At 40.1% G+C, this 21,259-nt stretch overlaps 1 protein-coding gene and 1 long non-coding RNA gene across 3 annotated transcripts in view; one reads left to right on the plus strand and one right to left on the minus strand.

The window, feature by feature from the left end:
• LOC122640714 (nuclear cap-binding protein subunit 2-like) overlaps positions 1-17,867 on the plus strand; it is a 30,768-nt gene extending 12,901 nt beyond the window's left edge. Inside the window, exons 3-9 of one of the 2 annotated variants that reach the window (XM_043833956.1) lie at positions 3,767-3,905; positions 3,981-4,014; positions 8,040-8,150; positions 16,769-16,771; positions 16,979-17,032; positions 17,218-17,321; positions 17,708-17,867. In XM_043833956.1, the coding sequence (XP_043689891.1) occupies positions 3,767-3,905; positions 3,981-4,014; positions 8,040-8,150; positions 16,769-16,771; positions 16,979-17,032; positions 17,218-17,321; positions 17,708-17,782 (520 nt within the window). In that variant the 3' untranslated portion in view covers positions 17,783-17,867. The remainder of the gene's footprint in view (positions 1-3,766; positions 3,906-3,980; positions 4,015-8,039; positions 8,151-16,768; positions 16,772-16,978; positions 17,033-17,217; positions 17,322-17,707) is intronic. The other variant, XM_043833957.1, reaches the window with a different exon arrangement.
• On the minus strand, positions 4,538-17,982 carry LOC122640715. The gene is made up of 3 exons (XR_006329731.1): positions 17,856-17,982; positions 14,515-14,516; positions 4,538-4,549 (listed from the first exon to the last, which is right to left on the minus strand). It is a non-coding gene; the product is annotated as an uncharacterized LOC122640715 (long non-coding RNA).
• Positions 17,983-21,259: the final 3,277 nt, after the last annotated feature.

Below are 21,259 nucleotides of genomic sequence, written 5' to 3' on the forward strand. Positions count from 1 at the left end.
CATCCTTGTTCTGAGGGTTCAAATATTTTAATTCTTAAGGGAAATTGTCATTTTTTTTTTCAGGTGGGTCCTTGACTTGGGTTAGTTAGCCTTATTGGAAGTGTTTTCATCAGTTCACAAGGAGTAACTGTCTAGGAACATGGGGAACTTGCTTGGTGGGGGGGGGGGGTTCCCTTTCAGTTTGAGATTTGATCCCGTCATAGAAAGGGTCAAATGGTTTCCACTTGGAGGAAGTTGTTTCTTTTTGGTGGTAGAGTGACACTGATCGAAAGTATTGTCTAGCCTTTTAATTTAACAGAAATTCCTTTCTGAAGTACAAGTATTGGCAACTAACGAATTGAAAAAGCTGCATAGAAATCTTCTGGAGGTGCAAAATTTCATCTTTTTTACTTGGAAGATAGTACAAAGCACCAGACAGTACAAAAATGTACAAAAATTGATGGATTAAAATCTGTTTTCTCAATCTGCAAGATTTCTATGCAGCTTTTGTCAATCCAGAAGAGAGAAGAACTAATATGTACAAAAATTGACGGATTAAAATATCGCTTATGGTTCGTATTCATCAAATTTGCGTAGGGTGGCAACTGCTGAATTGGCACATCACGTCTAAAGACGTGGATTGTGGGAAATTGAAAAGCAGTGATTGTTTGAAAAGGATGATGCAGTTAAGTCACCTAAATATGCTTAATTTACTAGAAATAAGCTTTGGATGGGGTTATATATGTGTTGGACCTTTAGTCCAAGGTTTTAAAACTTGTCTTGTTTCGAGGTTTTTAGGTCAGGTTGAAACCACCGAAACACCAAAATTTCGGCAAAATTTCGCCGAAACCTTGCATTTTCTCAGCATATTTCATTTTGATGTTTCAGTGGGCAAATGGCCATAGTAGGCTCCGAAACTTTAGGGAAACCTTGTTTTAGGCTAAATAAACACATGTAAATCTTCAAATTGCTAAAAAAAAAAAAAAAATCACACAAAGTGATGTTTTGGATTTGCACCCTTGGTTGGCAGTAAACGTTGAACCCTGTTGTATACCTTATGCAATATTTTTTTTTTGGTGAATAAATAATTCATTACCAAAAAACTCCAAAAAAGGGGAGAGAGAGAGAGAGAGAGAGAGAGAGAGAGAGAGAGAGGAGGGGGGGGGGGAGAGAATACACAGGGAAAGAGGGGGGGGGGAGAACTACAAAACCTCCAGCTTTACAAGCCCTAGAGGGGCAAGCTAAGAGGCTGAAAAAGAGAAACATCTAAGCCCCAGGAAGTAGTAATATGCCTGTTCCTGGGAGAATCTAAGAGAGAACCATGGCGGAGCAAGTGTAGCCTGGAGCTGACATCAGAGAAGATGGCTTTCCAAATTGGGTCGAAAGAATGGGAATTGGAAGCCCGTCTTCGAAGATTCCTCTCCATCCAGATGTGCGTGATAGCAGCCCCGAACACCAGCTTGCCAATGGAGTCACAAACAGAGTTGCTTGAAAGAGTCATATCCAACCTAAGCCCACTCTCGGGCGAAGGGTAAAGGTCTTCTACTACGGGGCCAAATGAAATCTAGAGCTTTCTTCCAAATAATGGATGTGGAAGGGTAAGAGAAAAATAGGTAGTCGACGTCCTCTATACATTCCCAACAAAGGATACAGGAAGGGGAGACAGGGATGTGGCGGTGAAGGAGAAAGGGTTGGGTAGGGAGGCAATTGTGAAGGGATCTCCAGACATTGAAACTATGGTGGGGTATATGACCTTTAAACCAAACAAGTTTGTGCTAGGGGAAATGATCATGTTCGAGTGGGAGGCGAGGGAGGGGGGTGGTGGGGGACCCCGAGCCATGGGAGCTGATAAAGGAAAGAGGGGCAAATTTAGGGATGCGAGAGGAGTAGATTGAGTGGGCTCCTAAAGTATTGAAGAGGATTACCTTATGTAATATTGCCTATTCTACACATTGTTTTAGTACTATAAGACATAATTGACAAGTAAATTATGCAACAATGTATGAAGGAATATAATATTGATTAATTATTTAAGAAATTTCTGCAAAATTTTGGTCAAAACAATGACAATCTCATGTTTCGTATGCTATTTTGTCTCGGGGCCTTCGAAATTACTGAAATTTCGTCAAGTTTTAAATCTATGCTTTAGTCCAATGAGTTTTCTCTGTAATGGGCCACTTTAATAGGTCTATACTATGGGTAGAGGCCGGGCATACGGGATTAGTTGGTTAAGTGACTTTAGTCTTTATTTTAATTGTTATTAAGTGTTTCAGTTAGGCTGGATTAAGATTCTATAAGCCCTGTACTGTTTTGAGTCAGTTTCCTAGTTAGTTAGGGTTACCAAGGACTGGGTTAGGCCTTTCCTTTTTTTGTGTAGTAGTCTATTTTTAGTCTTCTATATAAGTTTGTAAGGGAGGCCAGCATTGTACACGGATTTTGATTAATGAGAAGCTCTGTCTTTGCTGCGCATCTTCTCCATTGGTGAAGATCCTTGTGTTTGATCAAGGCTGGTTGGTGTTTGATCCTTCCAACCACCTTGCGGTAAGAAGCCCAGGTGTTTTCTTATTGCTATCTTCTTCTTCCTTAACCTTCTTCTCCATTATCAAGTAAAGTACTGTTTCTGAAATTCTCGCACTTCCTACTCTAAATAGGAATTCATATACAAGTCTTTTTTTTTTAATGAATTTGAGATAGAAGAATCCAGCCATTAGAATACCTTCAGATTTTGGGAATCTGTTCTTTATTGTTCTAGAAAGACTCGATTAGAATCTCCATCAGATCTGACCTGTGGAGCAGGTTTTATTACAAATTTCCAGTTTTGCTTTTGTGTTCTCAGATATAATACTACCTATCTAATTGCTGCTCGATCCATTGTTTCTACTGATCTGTTATTGTCAATTTTTATCTCATCTGATCATTCTCAGTTGATCATGAATTTCCTGTTATCAGAATTTCAATCTCATCTGTGAAATTACTGGTTTACCTTTGTCCTAGTGTTAGTAGGACTGACTCATATTCTCAGATCTAACCCTTGGATCAGTTTCAGAATTTCAGCAATTGATCTATACCTTGTTTACTAAACTCGATTGGAATTTGGTGATCATCTGACCATGTTGATTTGCTTCTATTAATTATTCACCTAATGTGGATTTTTATTCTCTGAGAAAAGATCCTGTTTTGGTACTGTTTTGATTACTCAAATTCAGTTCTACATTAAGGGAGCTGCAGAAAAGAGGAGGCTGATATGGTCAAGGTAACGTTAGTTTGTGTTCTGGTCCTTATAGTCCCATGGTAATAGTTTATTGATCTAGTTTGTTAATTTTATCTCAATAAACTCTGTTGAAGTGCTTGGTCTTGTAATTTGATTGATATGCTAGCACACCATGAACACTGGAGCTGGCTTGTTTGACATATAAGAGCTTGTGTATATTATGTGTTCACCAAATTTCAAAATTTTTGTTATATTTTAGGCTTGTAATAGGACAATAAATAGTGAATTTTGTGCTTATATTTAGGCTTGTAATAGGAAAATAAATATTGAATTTTGTGCTTTTAATTCTTGAATCATGCATTACTACTCTAGACTCTAGTAGGTAGTTGTTTTGCTTTCTCTCTTTTTGACAATTTTCTAGTTACTGAAACTTGGTTTTTGACATTTCATAAAAGGCCATTTGGTTGAGCAATGACTGTTTGTGATTTCATTTCCACAATTTTTACTGGAGCAAACTCATGAATCCTGAAAAGTGATACCTTGTTTGATTGTTTGAACTAACTGTATGCCGATCAGATATTACTCTAGAGATGATACTGAGGATGCTGTAAAGTACATAAGTGGGACAATTCTTGATGATCGCCTTATTCGTGTGGATTTCGATTGGGGGTTCCAAGAAGGAAGGCAATGGGGTCGTGGTCGAAGTGGTGGGCAGGTTTGTTGCTATTGGCTTTGGCTGCCATTTCCTGCAAACTATTTATGTTTACTTGGATTTTCTCTTTTGGCACAGGTGCGGGATGAGTATCGTACCGACTATGATCCTGATATCCTTTTGAAATTTATAAATTATACTTCAAACTGCCATGATCTAAACATCCTGAGTAATTATTTGGTGTGAAATTTCTGGTTAGCTCTAAGTTTATCCTTGGGAAATGTGAGAAATGGGAAGAAGTTTGACCTTTTTTGTCTTTTGGTCTTGATTTTAGCTATGGGTAAGTACGCTTGTATTTGCATTGTGCATTCCGTTATCCTTGGTACTTTCTGCGGTTTCTTCATCTGCCAGATTTAAGACGTGATTGAATTTTTTTTTTTTTTTTTTTTGGGGTGGGGGGAGGGGGTAAACGTAGACTTCCAGTTAGAGAAGAAAAAATAAAGACTTGTAGAGCATTCCAATTTATGATGGACAAAAGGAATTCATTGGTCTAACAACGGTGTAGTTCTAGGTGCATATTGGTGTTACCAATCTTCATTGCAACTGCAATGCAGCCCAATAAGCCCTGCAATAGCAAAGGTGGATGTGCGAGAGAAAGGAGAAATTGAAACTTGCATCGACAAACTTGCTGATGGAAATGACACTTCCTTGTGGTAGATGATTGGCACCCCATGGGCATTCTCCTCCACCAAGTCAACTCCAGAACTATCTATGGCTTCGGGTTATCTAGAAATGCTTTGGTGGCTGAGATTATTGATGGAAATGGCTGGATCCCCCCTCCCTCCCTCAATCCTGTGATTGTCTCCATTTGGAACCTCCTGTCTTCCATTCAGAGAAGACCCTCTCAGCGGGGTGATTGTGTTTTGTGGTTACCAAACACTTCAGGTTCTTTCAGCTCCAAAGCTGCTTGGGATCTCATTCGGACGCGTCATCCTCTTGCCCCATGGAGAAAGCTTGTCTGGTTCAAACACCATATCCCCCGGCACTGCTTTACAGTTTGGCGAGTCTTCTCCAACTGCCTTCTAACGCAGTCTTTTCTCCGGCATCGGCACATTTCAGTTTCTCCTTCTTGCAGCCTTTGTTGGAATGGGGTCGAAGACTCAAACCATCTCTTCTTTGATTGCCCCCTCTCCCGCGCTATTTGGAAAGGCATTCTTGCAAAATGCTGGCCAAGACCCCGTAGGATTCTTCCTTTCGATAGAGAATGGCTATGGGTGGATATGACTTTTGGAGGCTCTTCTCTCTGTGATGCAGTTGGTAGGATGGCTTTTTGTGCCACGATCAATCATATTTGGAAGGAGCGTAATCTTCGGAAATGGACTACCAAATCTCGCACCACTAGCCAGATTTGGAACTCCATTTCCTTTGAAATTACTTCCAAACTCAGTTCGGTGGCCCCCTCCTCTTGTAAGGACACCCCAAGGAACAGGCTCATTGTTGTCTCCTGGGGTCTCTCCTCTATCTCCCTCCTTGCCGCGGGCTCTCCTGTTTGAGTCTTTTGGTCTTGATCTATGTTTGTCCTCTTTCCCTCCTATTTGAGGGTTGTTGTTCTTTTTCTTTAGTAATGAAATTCTTATTCACCAAAAAAAAAAACTTATTACCTTCAGATTTTTTTTTTTAATTTTTTATTTTGACAAATCTTTTACTATTTAAGATTTGGGAGAGAAAACGCTGCTTGGTCACATGGTGCAGGGGCCAATGGGAGCATGTGCCCAGACATCCAACATGGTGGGGGCCGGGGTGGTCATTTTGCCAACCCTGTGTCCTGGCATAGGGGCACGCAACCAAGCAGCATTCCTTTTCCCTTAAGATGTTTTAAATCCTTTCACGATCTAATATTTTTACTACGTCCTTAATTTTACATTTTTACTTCTTATAGTAAGTCTACTACTAATGGAAGTTTCATTTATGCTGCTTTCATCAATGTTTGAATTGCTTGGGTTTGGCTTTAGGCAGTTTAAGGAACTATATTGAGATAGTTTTATTGGTGTCAGATTTCGTATATTAGAGAATAGTTTTGAGTCATTATCTTAGTTTACTTCAGAATTAGGTCTTTCAGCTTATAGATACAAGTGGTGAAGATATGTAACGAATTATTGATTATGCTTATAAAATTCATGGTTCGAGTCCACTCTCTATTTTTCCGAGTCTGGATCATCTGAATGCGTTATGCAGGGATAATCCTCCATGTCCAATAATCGTTCACCATGTTATCGAATTGAAGTGAGGGGAAACCAACACAATAACAGGCTCCCACATCCCATTCCCATTTTCTTATTACCAGAGATAAAAATTATCAAAACAAGAATAACTAAGCACACTAAACAAGGGAAAAAAGGAAGAAGCCCTTTTGGATGAGCTATAATGAAGATGAACCTGGCAACCTCAATCCTACCTTGAAGATGAGTATATCTTCCATCACCAAAGGCAGCTCTAGTGACAACCTAGAATCTTCATTTCATTGTTGAGAACATAAACAACGACCCTTCAACCTCTAAAACAGATGAATCTTTGAAAGTTTGAAGACCCAGCAAGATAGGCTTTAACAGCAGTAGCCTCTACATTGTCTGTGTTGTTCTTGAACAAGACAAATCCAACTTCTGCTTACTTTTGATTATCAAAAGAGACTGTTTTGATCTCCCAAAGACCCAACCAGGAAGAATCAAGTTCAAATTCTAAAGATACTTCGCTAAATTGCAGTCCTGATATTCATTTTGGTACTGCTCATTGATTGGATAACCATTGCCTTGTTGCTCACATTGACTAGACCAGCAATTCTGGACATGGAGGCATCTTATTTCCATGGGTTTATTAATGGGCCAGGGCTTCAGCAAGGCCCTGTTCTTTTCATTTTCAGAAGGATTTTGCACACTAACAACTGTGACACAGTTAAGTTAGAAGTTTAGGTTATTGAGGTTTCTTTCATCCTCCAGCAGAGGTCAAGCAAAGTAAACACCCTCAGCCATCTGCAACTCACCAACTTTATGAAATGCTGCAGTTGGATCATTCCATTTTAAACATTGTTTGATTATTAATTTTTTTTCTAATTTTTTTTTGGTATTTCCATGAAAAAGGGCATAGAGAGTTGGGAAACAGGAGTTTCTTTGTCATTGGCTCAATTTTCCCTCACTTCAATCACATGATGTGGCAAAAGATTGATTGGACATGGCCTTGTTATCCCTGCAACATGCGTTGTAGGATCTGGACTCTTTCCTCTCCCTCTTTCCCCTCCCCCTCCCCCTCCCCCGGGGGCGCATTGGCCCTCCTCCTCCCTCCTTAGGGGAGTGTTGGACAGCTAGAATGGTCTTTAGGGATGTTCTTTTCTACTACGGTTGCAAATTTATTTGTCTGGCTAGGCTTGCGTGGGTTTGATTGATCCTATCTAATTATATTTGATCAAGATTATGTATATTAGGAATATATCAGACAGCCCCATGAAGGCAAGCTTTTGGTCACAGTCCACCTGTTTAGGCAATTAGGCCACACGAAGGGCTTATCTCTCCAATCGGACTACTGGATAAGTAGGCCTTCCTCTGCATCCCCACATCAATCATATGGCCACCATATTGAATTATTCCCCTACAAATTTTTTTTTTGATAAAGTTATTCCCCTTGTATTTGCATCCATTAAGCCACACTTTCTAGTGTTGATTTTTCAATTATTTCCAAAGCTTTATATCACCACATGGCCAGATATGTTTGGGTTACCAAATGACTAAATGCTGAGGCAAACAGCATGGGCACAAAATTTGAACATAAATTGAGCTTCCAAGGAGCAGATATTTAGGTTTGTGTAAACAAGGTTAGCTTCATGGGCCTTGAAGGGAACCCTTGCTCATTTTTCCAATCATTAATATTATGTCATATGAAGTATCTGTTTTGTTTATGAGCAAGTGATAAGTCGTGCTGTTTGGTGTGGAAATTGAAGTCTTAATGTCAAGGACTTCTTTTTCTGTTTCCTCCTGTCCTGCCTACTTTTCTTCATCTACATTGGCTGGTTTTCTTCTAGCTTTCTTTGGTGACTTGTGTTTTCATGAATCAGTTAATCATGGTGTTTCTGAAGATGACTAAATTTTAAATTCAGCAACTAGTTATTATGATAGATTTTGTTCCTTCTGGTTCCTTGACAAATTACACGTAGAGGTGGTTATGGAAAATTGGTTCAGAAAGAGCTGGAAGCACAAAGGCAGCTAGTAGATTATGGTACAGGGTCTCTGGGCTCTTTTCCGCCAGTTATGCCATCTCATTGTAAGTTCAGAAGCAACAGAATCTTTAAATTGCTTTTTTTGTGCATTCATATTGGCTTATTCTTTTCTAAGGGAAAACTTGTTGTAAACAAAGTTGATGAAAAAGAAGTTGTAGCCTTACTTTTTTACCTTTTTAGTATAACACACTTCTTCAATGAGGGTAAAATCCTATCCTTTCACATCTATACTAGAAAAGCATGCAAGACAATGATGTCTGCTGAGAATAACATAATGGTAAATTACTTTCAAATTATTTTGAAAATCTTTTCTTACTCTTGGTGTAAAGAACTTTCTGGAATAAGGCGAGGGGCAATAAAAAGAAAGTTACAACTTCTCAGTTCATAACTTTGGTTACAATAAGATGCACCCTTCTTTTAAATGCTATAAGTACTTTGATAGTAGCCTACCTTTCACTTATTGCTATTGATGGAAGCAGAATGTCTCATTATTGCTTTTGTGGAGGACACGTAAAACTCATCTTCCTCTCCACTCTCCCGGGAAAAATCCTTTGTGGTGTTTTTTCTATTCAATCTTTTGGTTTAGTCTACAATTCACATCGTGCTATATGCCAGGTACACATGAAAATCCTGGAGTAATTCCATGGAAGGTTCACATTATTTTATTGTTCACTAAATAAAATGTTATTCACTCTATCATAACCATAGTTTTCAATTTGATCCCTTGGTGACAAGGCGGGCCTTGATGGCCATGGCAACCTGTCACCTTAATTGAAGGTGCCATGCTCAGAAGATGAAGGAAACACATCTGGAATGTGGCATGTGCCTTGGGTGGTGGTGCAATCCCGGGGTTTAGAAACCCTATTTGGGTTTGCTATGGGCCCACCTAAGTACTAGGCAACTCAAATGCAAGAAATAATGGCAGTTCTGCAATTATACTGAAATTTACAATAGAGGGTGGCATATAAGGGTTAGGACACGAAAGTCATTTATATTTTTTGTAGGGGGATAGAGTTGGAACCATTTATAAGTGTGGGACAGACTCTGATTTAATAGGAAACCAAAGCATACTTTAGGAATAAGGGTTTAATGATGAATAAAAAACAAAACTACCTAAAGGTTGTCTTCAACCTTCCAGCCACGATAGGTACAGGAGAACCAGCGGTAAGATGACTTCTGTTTAGGTAAGAGAACTCTGATCAGACACCAACAGACCTGAAATTTCAGGAGGGGAGTTGCAACCAACTATCCTCTTGTATGCAAGTGATAATATACCAAATAGGGGATCAAACAGCAGAATAGAGGTCTCGGAAATTACCATTGGCGGTAGAACTGAACTCGGTTCTGTTAAGGGTTTGGTTCTCAGGACTGCAGCACTCTTAGGGAACTAAGTTGGGCTGATTAAGTCACCCCTAGGAGTAGAACCAGTGCACAGAATCTTAGGCAGGAATGAGAATAACTAACAGTGTTCGATTCAAGTCTTTGGATTGCCAATACTGCCCAGAAACAGGGAGGGCAGCAGATGACGTCTTTAAGGCTCAACAGGATAGAGAATATATGCAAAATAAAGAAGGATTGATATGAAATATAAGAGAAGAATGGAAGAAGAGGAATTGAAAAGAACACACTTGGAGAGAAGGTTTTGAGATAGATTCAACTGGGAGAACGAGGAAGAAGAAAACCAACAGCACAGATAGTAGACACACGAATCCACAAGGTAAACGAAGTATTTTTATTCCATCTATCTTTTATCGTATTACATTGTCAATATAAAGAAAAGGCTTAACATAGTAATGGAAACTAACCCAAAATAAGAAACTGCCAAATATTTCCTACATAATCTACCCATCCAAATAAAATAAAATAAACTTAAAAGATTACATCTTATGTCAACTATCAGCCCCCTTTGGACCAAAAAAATGGGTTGGGCCGGGTGTGTCTTGGTTTAGCTCTCCAAAGAGGTTCATTCTGGTCCAGCCAAGCTAAGGCAACTGCATCACCTGGTGTTGGCACTATGACAACTGTCGTTATAATTGACAATAATCCCATCCACAAGCAGAATCATTGGAAATCAAACCAGCTTTAGAAGATCTTTGATAACTCAAAATTACTGCCAAAACTAGGTCTCCACTAGTACTCCAATCCCTCAAAGTTTGATTCTTATCCAATGGTTGGTATGGATATGAACAGATGAACCAATTTAGAAACTAGGTTTCACAATTAGAAACAAAACTATATCTTCACAACACGCAACAGAACAGCATCAAACCTTGGTCAACTCCCCCATTCAACATGTAGAACACAATAACTAAAAACAACCATCATCCATTGGTCATATTCCACAATACATCAATTCACAGAATATAAACTAACTACTTTTTTTTTTTATGAATAAACATTATATTGCGAAGAAAAAAGGAGAGAATATACAAGCCCTAACAATAAAGAGGGGGGGAGACCCCATGAGGCAACAATGAGCCTGTTCCTTGGGGAATCCCTAACTGGAAGATGGGGCAGGGAAACAATCTTGGATTTGACGTCGAAGGAGATGGCATTCCAAATCTTATCCAAAGAGCGAGAGTTGGAAGTCCGTCTTCTAATATTATGTTCCATCCAAATTTGAGAGATGGAGGCACAAAAAGCAAGCTTTACCGACTGTGTCACAAATGGAGTTTCCACCAAAAGTCATAACAATCCAAATCCACTCTCTCTGAAGGGGAAGAGCTCTTCTTGTTAGCCAGCAGCTATGAACAGCTCTCTTCCAAATGGTAGCAGCGAATGGGCAAGAGAAGAACAAGTGGTCTGCGTCTTCAAAACTATTTCAACATAGACAGCATGAGGGGGCAACCTGGATCTGCCGGTGGATGAGAAAGGACTGAGTGGGGAGGCCGTTGGAGAGGGCTCTCCATGCTGTGAAGCTTTGACGGGGGATATGGTCTTTGAACCAGACGATCTTGTGCCAGGGGGAAAGCAGACCTCTGAGTCTGATCAAATCCCAAGTAGTGTAGTCCTAGAATAGGAGATAATCCTACTAGGAGCCAGATAAAAGCAAGGTCTGGTCAAGCCTGCTGTTTGGGGCTGATTAGGGGCTGTTTTAGGGGGAAAATTAGGGTTTAGGATGGGAATTTGGGAATGGGGTTTATAGGGTATTAATGGGCAGGTCTAGGGGGTCAATATGGTATAAAAAGGTTAGGGTTTGGATGAGTTTTGAAATTCTGCAATTTTGGGCAGAATTGAATTTTAGGGTTTGGATTTGGGTTTTAATGGAGCAAGGAGATGAAGGGGTTAGAGTGGGAGTTTGGGGCTGAAACTTGGATCGAGTGTCAACAATGATGTAAGGGATGTATGTTGAAAGTTTGGTTTGAAACTGATGGACAGATTCGAAGTTATGGAGGTTTCCTAGTAGAAGTAGGAGAGAGGGGTAAAACTATAATTTCAGACAATCGGCTGGGTGGATGGTGCTGAAATTTGAATCGAGTCTCTCTTAGGGTTTGAGGAAGACTTGATCAAATTTTTAGCAGATTCTAATGGTTAGATTTGGCTGGGCAGAATTCTCACGAAAATCACCTTGTATGTGACCTAGAAGGAAGAAGAATAGTTGCAGAATTTCTTACTTGTTGCAGGTCTTCAATGGTAGTAGCTTTGAAGATGAACAATGGGGTCTCCCGATCTTCACGATGCAAGGAGATAAGTAGCAGCCCTCCCGATCTTCACAATGCGAGGAGTCGATTGGAGATCCACCAATCCCTTCAACCTTGATATTACTCATAAGGCAACCTTGATATTACTCATAAGGCACACTCACGATGGAGCAAAGGCAGCAACAAAGGCAGCAAGCATAAAGCTAATTTTTATTAATCAAATTCGTGTACAATGCTGGCCTCCCTTACAAACTTATATAGAAGACTCAAAAATAGACTTAGACACTAAAAAGGAATGGCCTAATCCTATCCCTAACCTATTAGGTAATTTAAATTGACTAGGAAACTAAAATACTAAAGGAAATAGATTCAAAACATAGTTGGAATTATAGAGTCCTAGTCTAGCCCAACTTACATCACATGACCACTCAACCAAGTCACATGATCACTTAAATTGAACCAATTGGATGCAACCAATTTGAACCGGTTCAATTAGAAAACATAAAAATAAACTAAGTATTGGGCTAATCCCGTATGCAACCTATGTACCCCTAGTTTAGGCTCATTAAAGTGGCCTAATACATGGAAAACCCTTGGGAACAAAGGCCTAACATGTATATAACCCAACCTAGGCCTATTTCTAAAGAAATAAGCCAATATCTATGATGAACCTGCATCACCAAGCTAACTGGGAGCTGAAAAGACCTGAGGAAGAGGGGAGCCAAAGAACTGTATCGCCTCTACTACGGTGACCAGGGGGAATGGGAGGGAGAGAGCTCCATAAGTTAGTTAAGGGGGGGGGGGGAAGACCATGATCCTTGGGTATTGATGGAGGCAACCAATGAATCTCTGCCAAGGCCAGAAGAGTAAATGAGCCTGGAGCTCACTACAGTGGAGAGGACACCATAAGGGTGCCACTTGTCATGCCAGAGGGAGGTAGGGACCATCATCAATCCTGGAGGAGATGGCTTCAATAGCCAAGTGTCTGATCTGAAGGATCCTACACCAAACCCAGGAAGCATCAGAGGAAGTAGTAACAGACCAAATACTATCTCTGCAAAGGGTCCCACATAAACCAGAAATCCAGATGCTATTCTTCTTTGAGGCTAATTTCCAAATGAGCTTTAAGGTGCCAACAAGGTTAGAGATTCTTCTCAGCTTAAACCCCCCTTCCGATTTAGGGAGGCGAATAGCGGACCATTTGATGGGGTGAAGAAATCTAGATGAGTCAGTTCCTTTCCAAAGAAAGGAGCACATAATGAACTCTGCTGCTCTGCTGTTCTAATGGTGGCTTTGAGCTGACCAAACACACCACACCAGTAAATGTATAATGACTGCAGAACTGATCTGGTGAACACAAGGTGACCTGTATAGGATAGGAGCTTTGCTTTCCACAAATGGAGCCTTTTGTGCAAAAGGTCTAGGATGGGGGTGCAGTGGTGGGCAGATAATCTGGTTGTGATGAGGGGGAGGTCGAGGTATTTAACAAGGAGGGAACAAGGGGAAAAGCCAGTGAGAAGGACGAGGTGGGGTTTGACGGGTTTAGGAACCCCAACAAGGAAGATGTGGGACTTAAGGAGGTGGATGTGCAGACCCGAGAGCTCTTGGAAGAGATGAAGGGAAGACATAATGCATACGATGGACTGGGGATCGGCCTTAGAGAAGATCATAAGGTCGTCGGCAAAAGCAAGGTGGGTTAGGTTGGAGGCCTTACACTTGGGGATGGGAGAAATGAGATGTTGGTCAGTTTTGGATTAGATACTATGGGAGAAAACTTTGAGGGCCAAGCTAAAAAGGGAGGAGGAAAGGGGGCAACCTTGGCGGATGCCAATAGAATAGGAGAAAAACCCAACAGGGCTGCCATTTACAATAACAGAGAAGCGAGGAGAGGAGATGCACGAAAGAATCCAGTTGACAAAGATGGGAGAGAAAAACATTTTGAGGAGAGTTTGGGAGATGAAGGTCCACCGGATGGAGTCGAAAGCTTTGTCGATTTTCAAAAGGATGGCATGGGAATGAGATTTGTGGTCGAACCCACGGACAATCTCTTGGCAGGGGATGATGTTCGCTATGCTGCAGCCAGCAATGAAGGCGGATTGGTTTGAACTGACGAGGGAGTCGACAACAAGTTGGAGGCAGTTGGCGAGGATTTTGGCAACAAACTTATAGAGATTGCAGAGGGAGATGAGGCGGAAATCAGCTATGGCAGAGGCTCCTTCTTTCTTGGGGATGAGGCAAAGGAATGTTTGGTTGATGCTTTGGATTTAGTTGGGGGAAAAGAAGAAGCTGCAGATGGCATGGGTGAGGTCAGAGCCGATGATATCCCAGCAGGAAAGGAAAAACCCATGCTGAAACCATCAGGACCGGGGGCTACTTAATCCCGTATAAGACTTAAATCCCTAATATTTGGGCTTATAGAGTTGTCCCATTACAATAGTAAACTCAAAAATGTTAGCAAATGGCCCATATAACTCATTAGGCACCCTAATTAAGCCCAACTTAAACCAAACTTGAAATATAGGTTCAGTTTACCCAAACAAATGAACCAACCCAAATCAACAGGTCCATCATCACTTCTTGCTGGAATTCTGCATCAGGCAGTCAGGCACTGCAATACTACTTGCTGCTTATATTAACTATATTATTGGGGTAGAGAATTTAGAAGTTGATGCTGCAGTTTCAATACCAATACTTAAGGCCCTGCTAGTTATAATTGGTTGTACGAAGTATAGATATTTTTTCAGGAATGGTGTGAGCGTCAGGAGACTACTGATGAAACTGAAGGGAAAATTTTATAAAATGGCTGTAGGACAAATAATAATCTATGAATTTGAGTATGTGCAATGATGATGTACGGCCATGCAACAAAGCTCTTGGACTGATTTCATGTAGAACTAAATCCACATCACTAGAAGCCTCCATAGAGTGAAAGTAATGCCGTCACAAGGCAAACTAAGTAGTCAGGTAGGTAAAATACTGTTTAACTGCTGCTGTTTGCAGAAGAGTTGTAACTGCGCTGGATTGAATTAAGCCTACAACACAAATTTCCAGCAATCTAAGCTTACAAATAAGAAAATAAGAATACAGAGTTTTTTATGTGAAGGCCCAGCGCAGAACCCATGCCCATAGCCATATCCACGTTGTTGCCAACATGGCTAAGCTGATGTTACCCAGAAATAACTGATTTGTGCTTCTATTTCTACTAAGCACAGGTTTCTTGGAAGCTCATTGTAAAACCAGGGCCTAGTAGGGGGTATTCCTTGAAGCATTAGGGAGAACCAGTGTTATCTTATGGACGTGCAAGTTGCACAGAAGTTCTATATCCTACAAAGCTACAAGGAATAACATATTGAGAGCTATTTCTTTGCAATAATTGATTTTGGGAAGGAGTGAAGTGAGAATAGGGCTGTAAATGGATAACCGAAATCAGAATTCGATCGGCATCCGTATCCGTTTAGGGATATCCATATTCGTTTAGAGATATCCGGCAAACAATCCGAATAATCCGATAAAAATCCGTCTGGAAAAAAATCCGAATACATAATAATAAAAAATTAAGTAAATAATGATCTTGAGGGTTTTTGAAGATTCAACAGGTTCTAGAATATGAGGAAAAGAGAATCATGATCTAAGAGATATGGATTGAGAGTGAATTGTATCCGCTAGGTGGAGAAAGGTCCGGGTTACACAAGGCAAAGATGTAAATAGATGGTCAAAAATCCGAATTCGATCCGCATCCGAATCCGTTTAGAGGTATCCATATTTGGCCAGGGAATATCCGGATCCGATCACATCCGATCTGTATCCGAGCCGAATCCGATCCGTTTACAGGCCTAAGTGAGATGATTCATGGATTGCAGTATTAGAATGGTACCATGGAACTAAATCTTGGTCAAAACTGACCGAAATCTCCGAGTTGTAATTGACCAATATGGTTAATCCCACCAAGATATTATAAACTTTATGATGCTGCTAAATACTCAGAAAAGAGCAAAGGCATCTGCTCCCATTTTCTATTTTCTGGTGTATATGGAAGGAGAGGAATGCCAGAACTTTTGCGGCTAAGAAGCAATCAGCAGAGAAGATTGCAGCTAAAGCTAGATGGATGGCTTTGAACTGGGTTTTCGTAGCCACGGAATTTAAGGGGGTTAACAATTTCACTATCCGGAACAAGTGGTCTGATTTTATAAATGGATAGTGCTAGATGGATTGGATCTTATTGATATTGTAAAGATTTTTTGGGGTGCATTTTTGTAATGGGCTTATGTGCTCGTGAGGCTTCTTGTATAGCTCCTGAGTGTTCAGGTTGCTCTCTTTTTGGTTAATCTATACAATATCTCTTTCGTTATTCAGAAAAATGTAAAGGTGGCTTCACAGCTAGATAATGCCATAAAATAAGCAGTAAATATTAATAGAGAAATTGAGAATCCAATTGACCTATGCATGTATTGTCAAATTATGTCATCTTTCTACATACCCTGCATGCAGTATGTTAACGAAGGTACTGTGTCATGGAAGGATTTTAGAAGCTGATTACATAGAGTTGTAGTGTGCTGCGTTGTCTTTTGAAGGCAGTGGAGTCGAAGCTTTTCACATAGGATGGACTTCTTTACCTGAGAATATATTTAGGGGTCTCTCATGTCAATGGAGAGGCTAACATGGAGATTTGTTCTTGTGAGACTCTAGTAGAAGCAAATTTATTTTCTTAGTTCCATGACGGCATGACACAGCCACTCCTTTTCCGCTGGTACTTTAGCTCAGTATTCCAAGGGGGAGACTAATGCTGGCTGCTTATGTCAGAAGTCAGGCACTTCAAGACTAGTTAGTTGGCATTCAAAGAATTTTATCATACTGCATACTTAGGTTGTAACCAAGCAGTAGGTATATTAGAGTTGATTAGTGTGGACAATTATTATTCTTTCATATGATTGCTCTGTACCCTTCCCTCCTTTGTTTACTGTTTCAGAGACATGTCTTATCATTTTTTCTTTAAGTTGTGTGTTTGGTTGGGTGCAGAGTAGTGGGTCAGAATCTCACCGTCTTATGAGTCCTACCTGAAGGATTTTCTTGCTCATAGTCAATATTGGATTATTCACTAATTTTTAATGATAATGAGAGATTGTATTATGATGCCCTTCTGAACAACAGGCACTGCCTAGAAATTGGCTAAGGATCTTCTGAGGTATGCCAAAGTTTCTGTTTCAGCAAGTACTAACTTCTGGTTCCTGCAGATGGTAGAATTGGTGGAGGCTATGGGCATGGGGGTTCTCACAGACAAAGTCGAGGTATGTGTGCTTAACGAGCTTTCCTGACATGCTTATTGTGATCTCTTAGCATGCTAAATTTTCTCTAATATCTGATCCTTCATTTTGGTGTTATTGTATTGCTGAATTTCCCCATAATCACATATATGTCCTTTTGGTGGGAGATTATATGTCTATGTGATTGACGAGCAAACGATAATGAACAGATTACCATCGCAAGAGGCACAGGGAAGACGATCGCCGTGCACCAGAGAACTCAAAGAGAACCTCTGACTATGAGTCCCAGAGAACTGATGACGAGTCCAGACCGGTAATGACCATGGTGCTAGACTATTTCATCCTTTGAAGCATATAGGTTTAATTATATGAGTAGATAAATAAACTCAGACACACACGGCACACCTTAGCAAGGTGGAGCCCAAGCAATGGTACATTTAGAACTCTTTATTTTTTGCCTGCCCTGCTTGAACGAGGAATCAGACCTGATAGAATGCTAGACAACCTAAGAATGCCTGTTATGTACTAGCTTTGTTTTCTTCTATTTTTGAATCAAATTACAACTTTCAACCCCCCCACCCCCGCGCCCACCCCAAAAAAAAAGAGAAAAAAGACCATAGTGCTAGTACTTGCATTTCAGCATAACAAAGCTTAAGTCTTACCTTCATTCTTGCAATCCTACTTTGTTTCATTCCACAGGAGAAGAATCCCCGTTTTCGTGAAAGTGGTGATTCTGACGATGAAGACGAAGATGATCGAAAGAGACGGCATTAGCTTACGTTAATGAAGTTTGTTTGTGTGTAATTATTTCCAGACTGCTTGGTTGACTCAGCTGCCTGGTGAAGACCCATGAGCGTTAAGGATTTGAATTCATGTAGCAAGAATATTTATATGCTATCCATGTCTTCTAGCCCACCCAAAAGTGTCAGCAGATGTCGGAAGCAAGAATTTTTCCATGCTATCTCGTCTTTGAATCGGCAGGTTTTTCTCTTTCGTCCTGGCTGTCAAACTTATGATCTTACTGCTATCCTGTTACTCCAGAAGTGGTTGCATACAAATGTTGACAGGGAAGATGAGAACATGAAGATACTGGCTTATCGTATTTTAGGCCTTTCTGTTGGAATGATTAATTGAATTATTGACAGACCTGGTCCTTAATTTTACCAGAGTGAACGGATGATACTCTAGCCATGTAGGCAGGGGCGCATAAAACTTAAAAGTACCTGCCTTCTTTTCTTTGATTCAGTTAAAACTTATCGAGTCACATCGGTGGGTTGCAACTCAGGTTGAACCAGAGTTTCAATCCAGGTGCAATTTAAATAGCTTAACCAACTTAGATGAAGTGGTGTGTTATTGTGAAAAGGCTATTACAATCTCACACTACTTTGAAGACATCAAACAAGAATACGTCAAAGAGTGTATTCAAGCTTTAATTGAGCAAAAGAAAAGATTGATGGTTGTCTCGTGTCAGAACTGGAGTCTTCAAGTTGAGATAAGAACTTGAACTAGGAGAAACATGAAAATTGATATCTTCTGTGCATAGGTTTCTAGGTTTCTGTGTTTATTACATATCTTTGTAACCTATGTATTGTCTCTCATGGTCGAGGTAGAAATCATGGTTTGCAAGTTTTTATAATTCAAGCGACTTGATATATATATATTGGACTGAGTTCTCCATCACTTCAATGCAGATGCATGAGCAATTTGGATCCTCTACTGTCGAGTTGCCCGGCAGGACCATACTGCCAAGACACAGCAAGGTGGTAAATGACCGCCTTACCCCCACTCGGGTAAGGCGCTCGGGCAGGGATAAGGTGGTCATTTCTTGCCTTGCTGTGTCTGGGCAGTAGGGTCCTGCTAGGAAGCTCGGCAGTAGAGGATCTGAATCCATGGATGAGACTCTAATGGGGTAAATGTTGGACTTCTAGAATAGAAGGGAGGGTTATGATTCTCTTCACTGTGGGTGAAGAATGAAGATAAACTCTCCTTTGATTAGTAAACAAGTTGCAGATTATTCAGAAAGGAAAATATGGTGCACCGCTTGAAAAAATGGTGTTGAACCTATTAGTGTTCTTAACAAATTTACCGAAGCAGCCATCAACTCCACCCTTCTCTTGTCATGTTACCACTTCCATTTCAAATTACTGCCTTTTTCATCTTTCCAGTACTCCATTTTGCATTACATCGTCTCACTCTCACCTCAAAAACCTTGCAACCTTAATTTCTCGAAGCTCTTTGGGTTTGCTCTTCCTATGTGCTTTCTGTTGTTGCAGAAGAAGAGCTTCTGAATCTCTTGAAGTGAATTTTTTGTTTTTGGGTGAAGCCCCGAAGTGAATTAATCGATGCTTTATGCTCTTCTCTTTAATAACCAATATATTTTTTCTTCAGGGATTTTCTTATTGAGACCTTGGAAGGTATTAAATAATTGAGAGAGGGATGGGTATACCACCATAAACTTTCAGTAAGCTCGTGGCATAAATCAATCACAGGGTGGAGATAGGAGGCCAAGGGGGGTTCTTTTCCAAAGGGGGAGGAGAGGGTGACAGATGCTAGGCACTCTAGCAGCGTGCCCAGCCTTTTATCATGTTCTAGAAACATCATAACGTTTTGTTAGCTTTTAGTGGTTTGTTCTGGTTTTCCAAAGCCATGGCTTTCTTCCATTCAAGTCCAGGGACCGAGTCAAGATGAAGGAAGCCATTTCCCATCGAACAGAAGCCCCAGATGCTTAAGGATTTCCTAATAGGCTACTTGAGTCCTTGTTCATCCAACAGTTTCTGTTCATTCCCTCGCCGAGCATGTTGCACAGCTATTTAAAGTCGAAATGGATCTCTAAGCTAGAGATTCATTGACACCCTCGGAAACATAACTCAAGACAGTGGCCCTTCTGCACCATTGGGTTTGGATCCAGATCGAGGCAGCTTTGAAACTGATTTTAATGAATAAATCGGCATTGATTAGTAATGATTTGGTTTCAATTTGTGTCTTATTAGCGTTGGAACTAGGAACTAATTATAAGAACCAAACAAATAAATCAAATACGAATCGACGTCAATGCAGGTAGCAAGGCAACTCATGATGACATGGAAGCGGAGCTCTTTGGAATCGTTCAAGGATCGAGGAAAACTAGGAAAGAAGATATATCACCCTAGAGGAAATATGGTATTGCAACAAAAGACTATATGATATGTTTAGCCCAAGTAACTAACTTAATCCCTATCCCATGGAACCTATTACAAAACTATATTAATCTTGCGGAGTCATCTGAGAACCTTAATAGTATAGCGTTTTAAGTTGGGGGTGATAAAATGCTAATTAAGTTCCGAGAAGTTGAGATTACAAAACAAGGGAAAGAAGATGAAATAAATCTGCTGTACCTATTCTCAAATTGTCACCTTCACTCTCTGTACAAGTTAAAAGGACAAAATAAAGCTGCATATGTGAATACAAGAACAAAGAGTAAGACCTTAATGGACGAGAAGCCACTAAATCCAAGGATAAGTGTTGTTATTAGACAATTAATTCATGATTATTCACAAGGAAAAAACAGTGAACTATAACATTAACTAAAACACAGTAACAGGGTATTATTGAAGCAAACATGCACCACCAATGAAGCAAATGGACGTAAAGAAGAGTCCATGGTGTTGAGACTTTGGAGAGCCGTCCGTATAGAACAAGTCTTCTCAGCGACTCACTCTCTCGTTGGGTCCCCCCATTTTCCCAAATTCCCCAACTTAAAACCTCAGAAAGAAAGTGTTTTAGTTTTCCGCAAGTGATAATTACATGGCACCCCTGAAACTGTACTAATTTCAATTAATGCATTCTTACTTTAATTCTTTGTAACAATCTAGTCCACTCCGTTAGTCAGGGACATTAGACGATAATATATTCACGGAATCTAATGATCAAAATACCTTTATGATAAAAACCCACCAAAATTAAAGATTAAAGTGACCAAATTGTCCTCATCTTCCCCAAATTTTAGGATTTGAAACTGAATTTTTTTTCTTCCAAATTCAGATACGGAAAGAATCGTAATCGAAATCAAAATTACAGAATGAGAGACAAATTAAAAAGAAAGGAACAAAAATAAGAAAAGAAAAATTAATCCTGACCCTCAGAATCTAGCTAGACAAAGCGAAGCAAATCGAGTTGTAAGGATGGGGGACTGTAATCCTATTCTCCATTGATAATGAAGCAGATTTCATCTCACCTTGGACTAAAGTAATCTTGAAGAAACATAAAAATCCT

This window comes from Telopea speciosissima, chromosome 9 (genome assembly GCF_018873765.1).
Source record: "Telopea speciosissima isolate NSW1024214 ecotype Mountain lineage chromosome 9, Tspe_v1, whole genome shotgun sequence".
NCBI classification, from domain to species: Eukaryota; Viridiplantae; Streptophyta; class Magnoliopsida; order Proteales; family Proteaceae; genus Telopea; species Telopea speciosissima.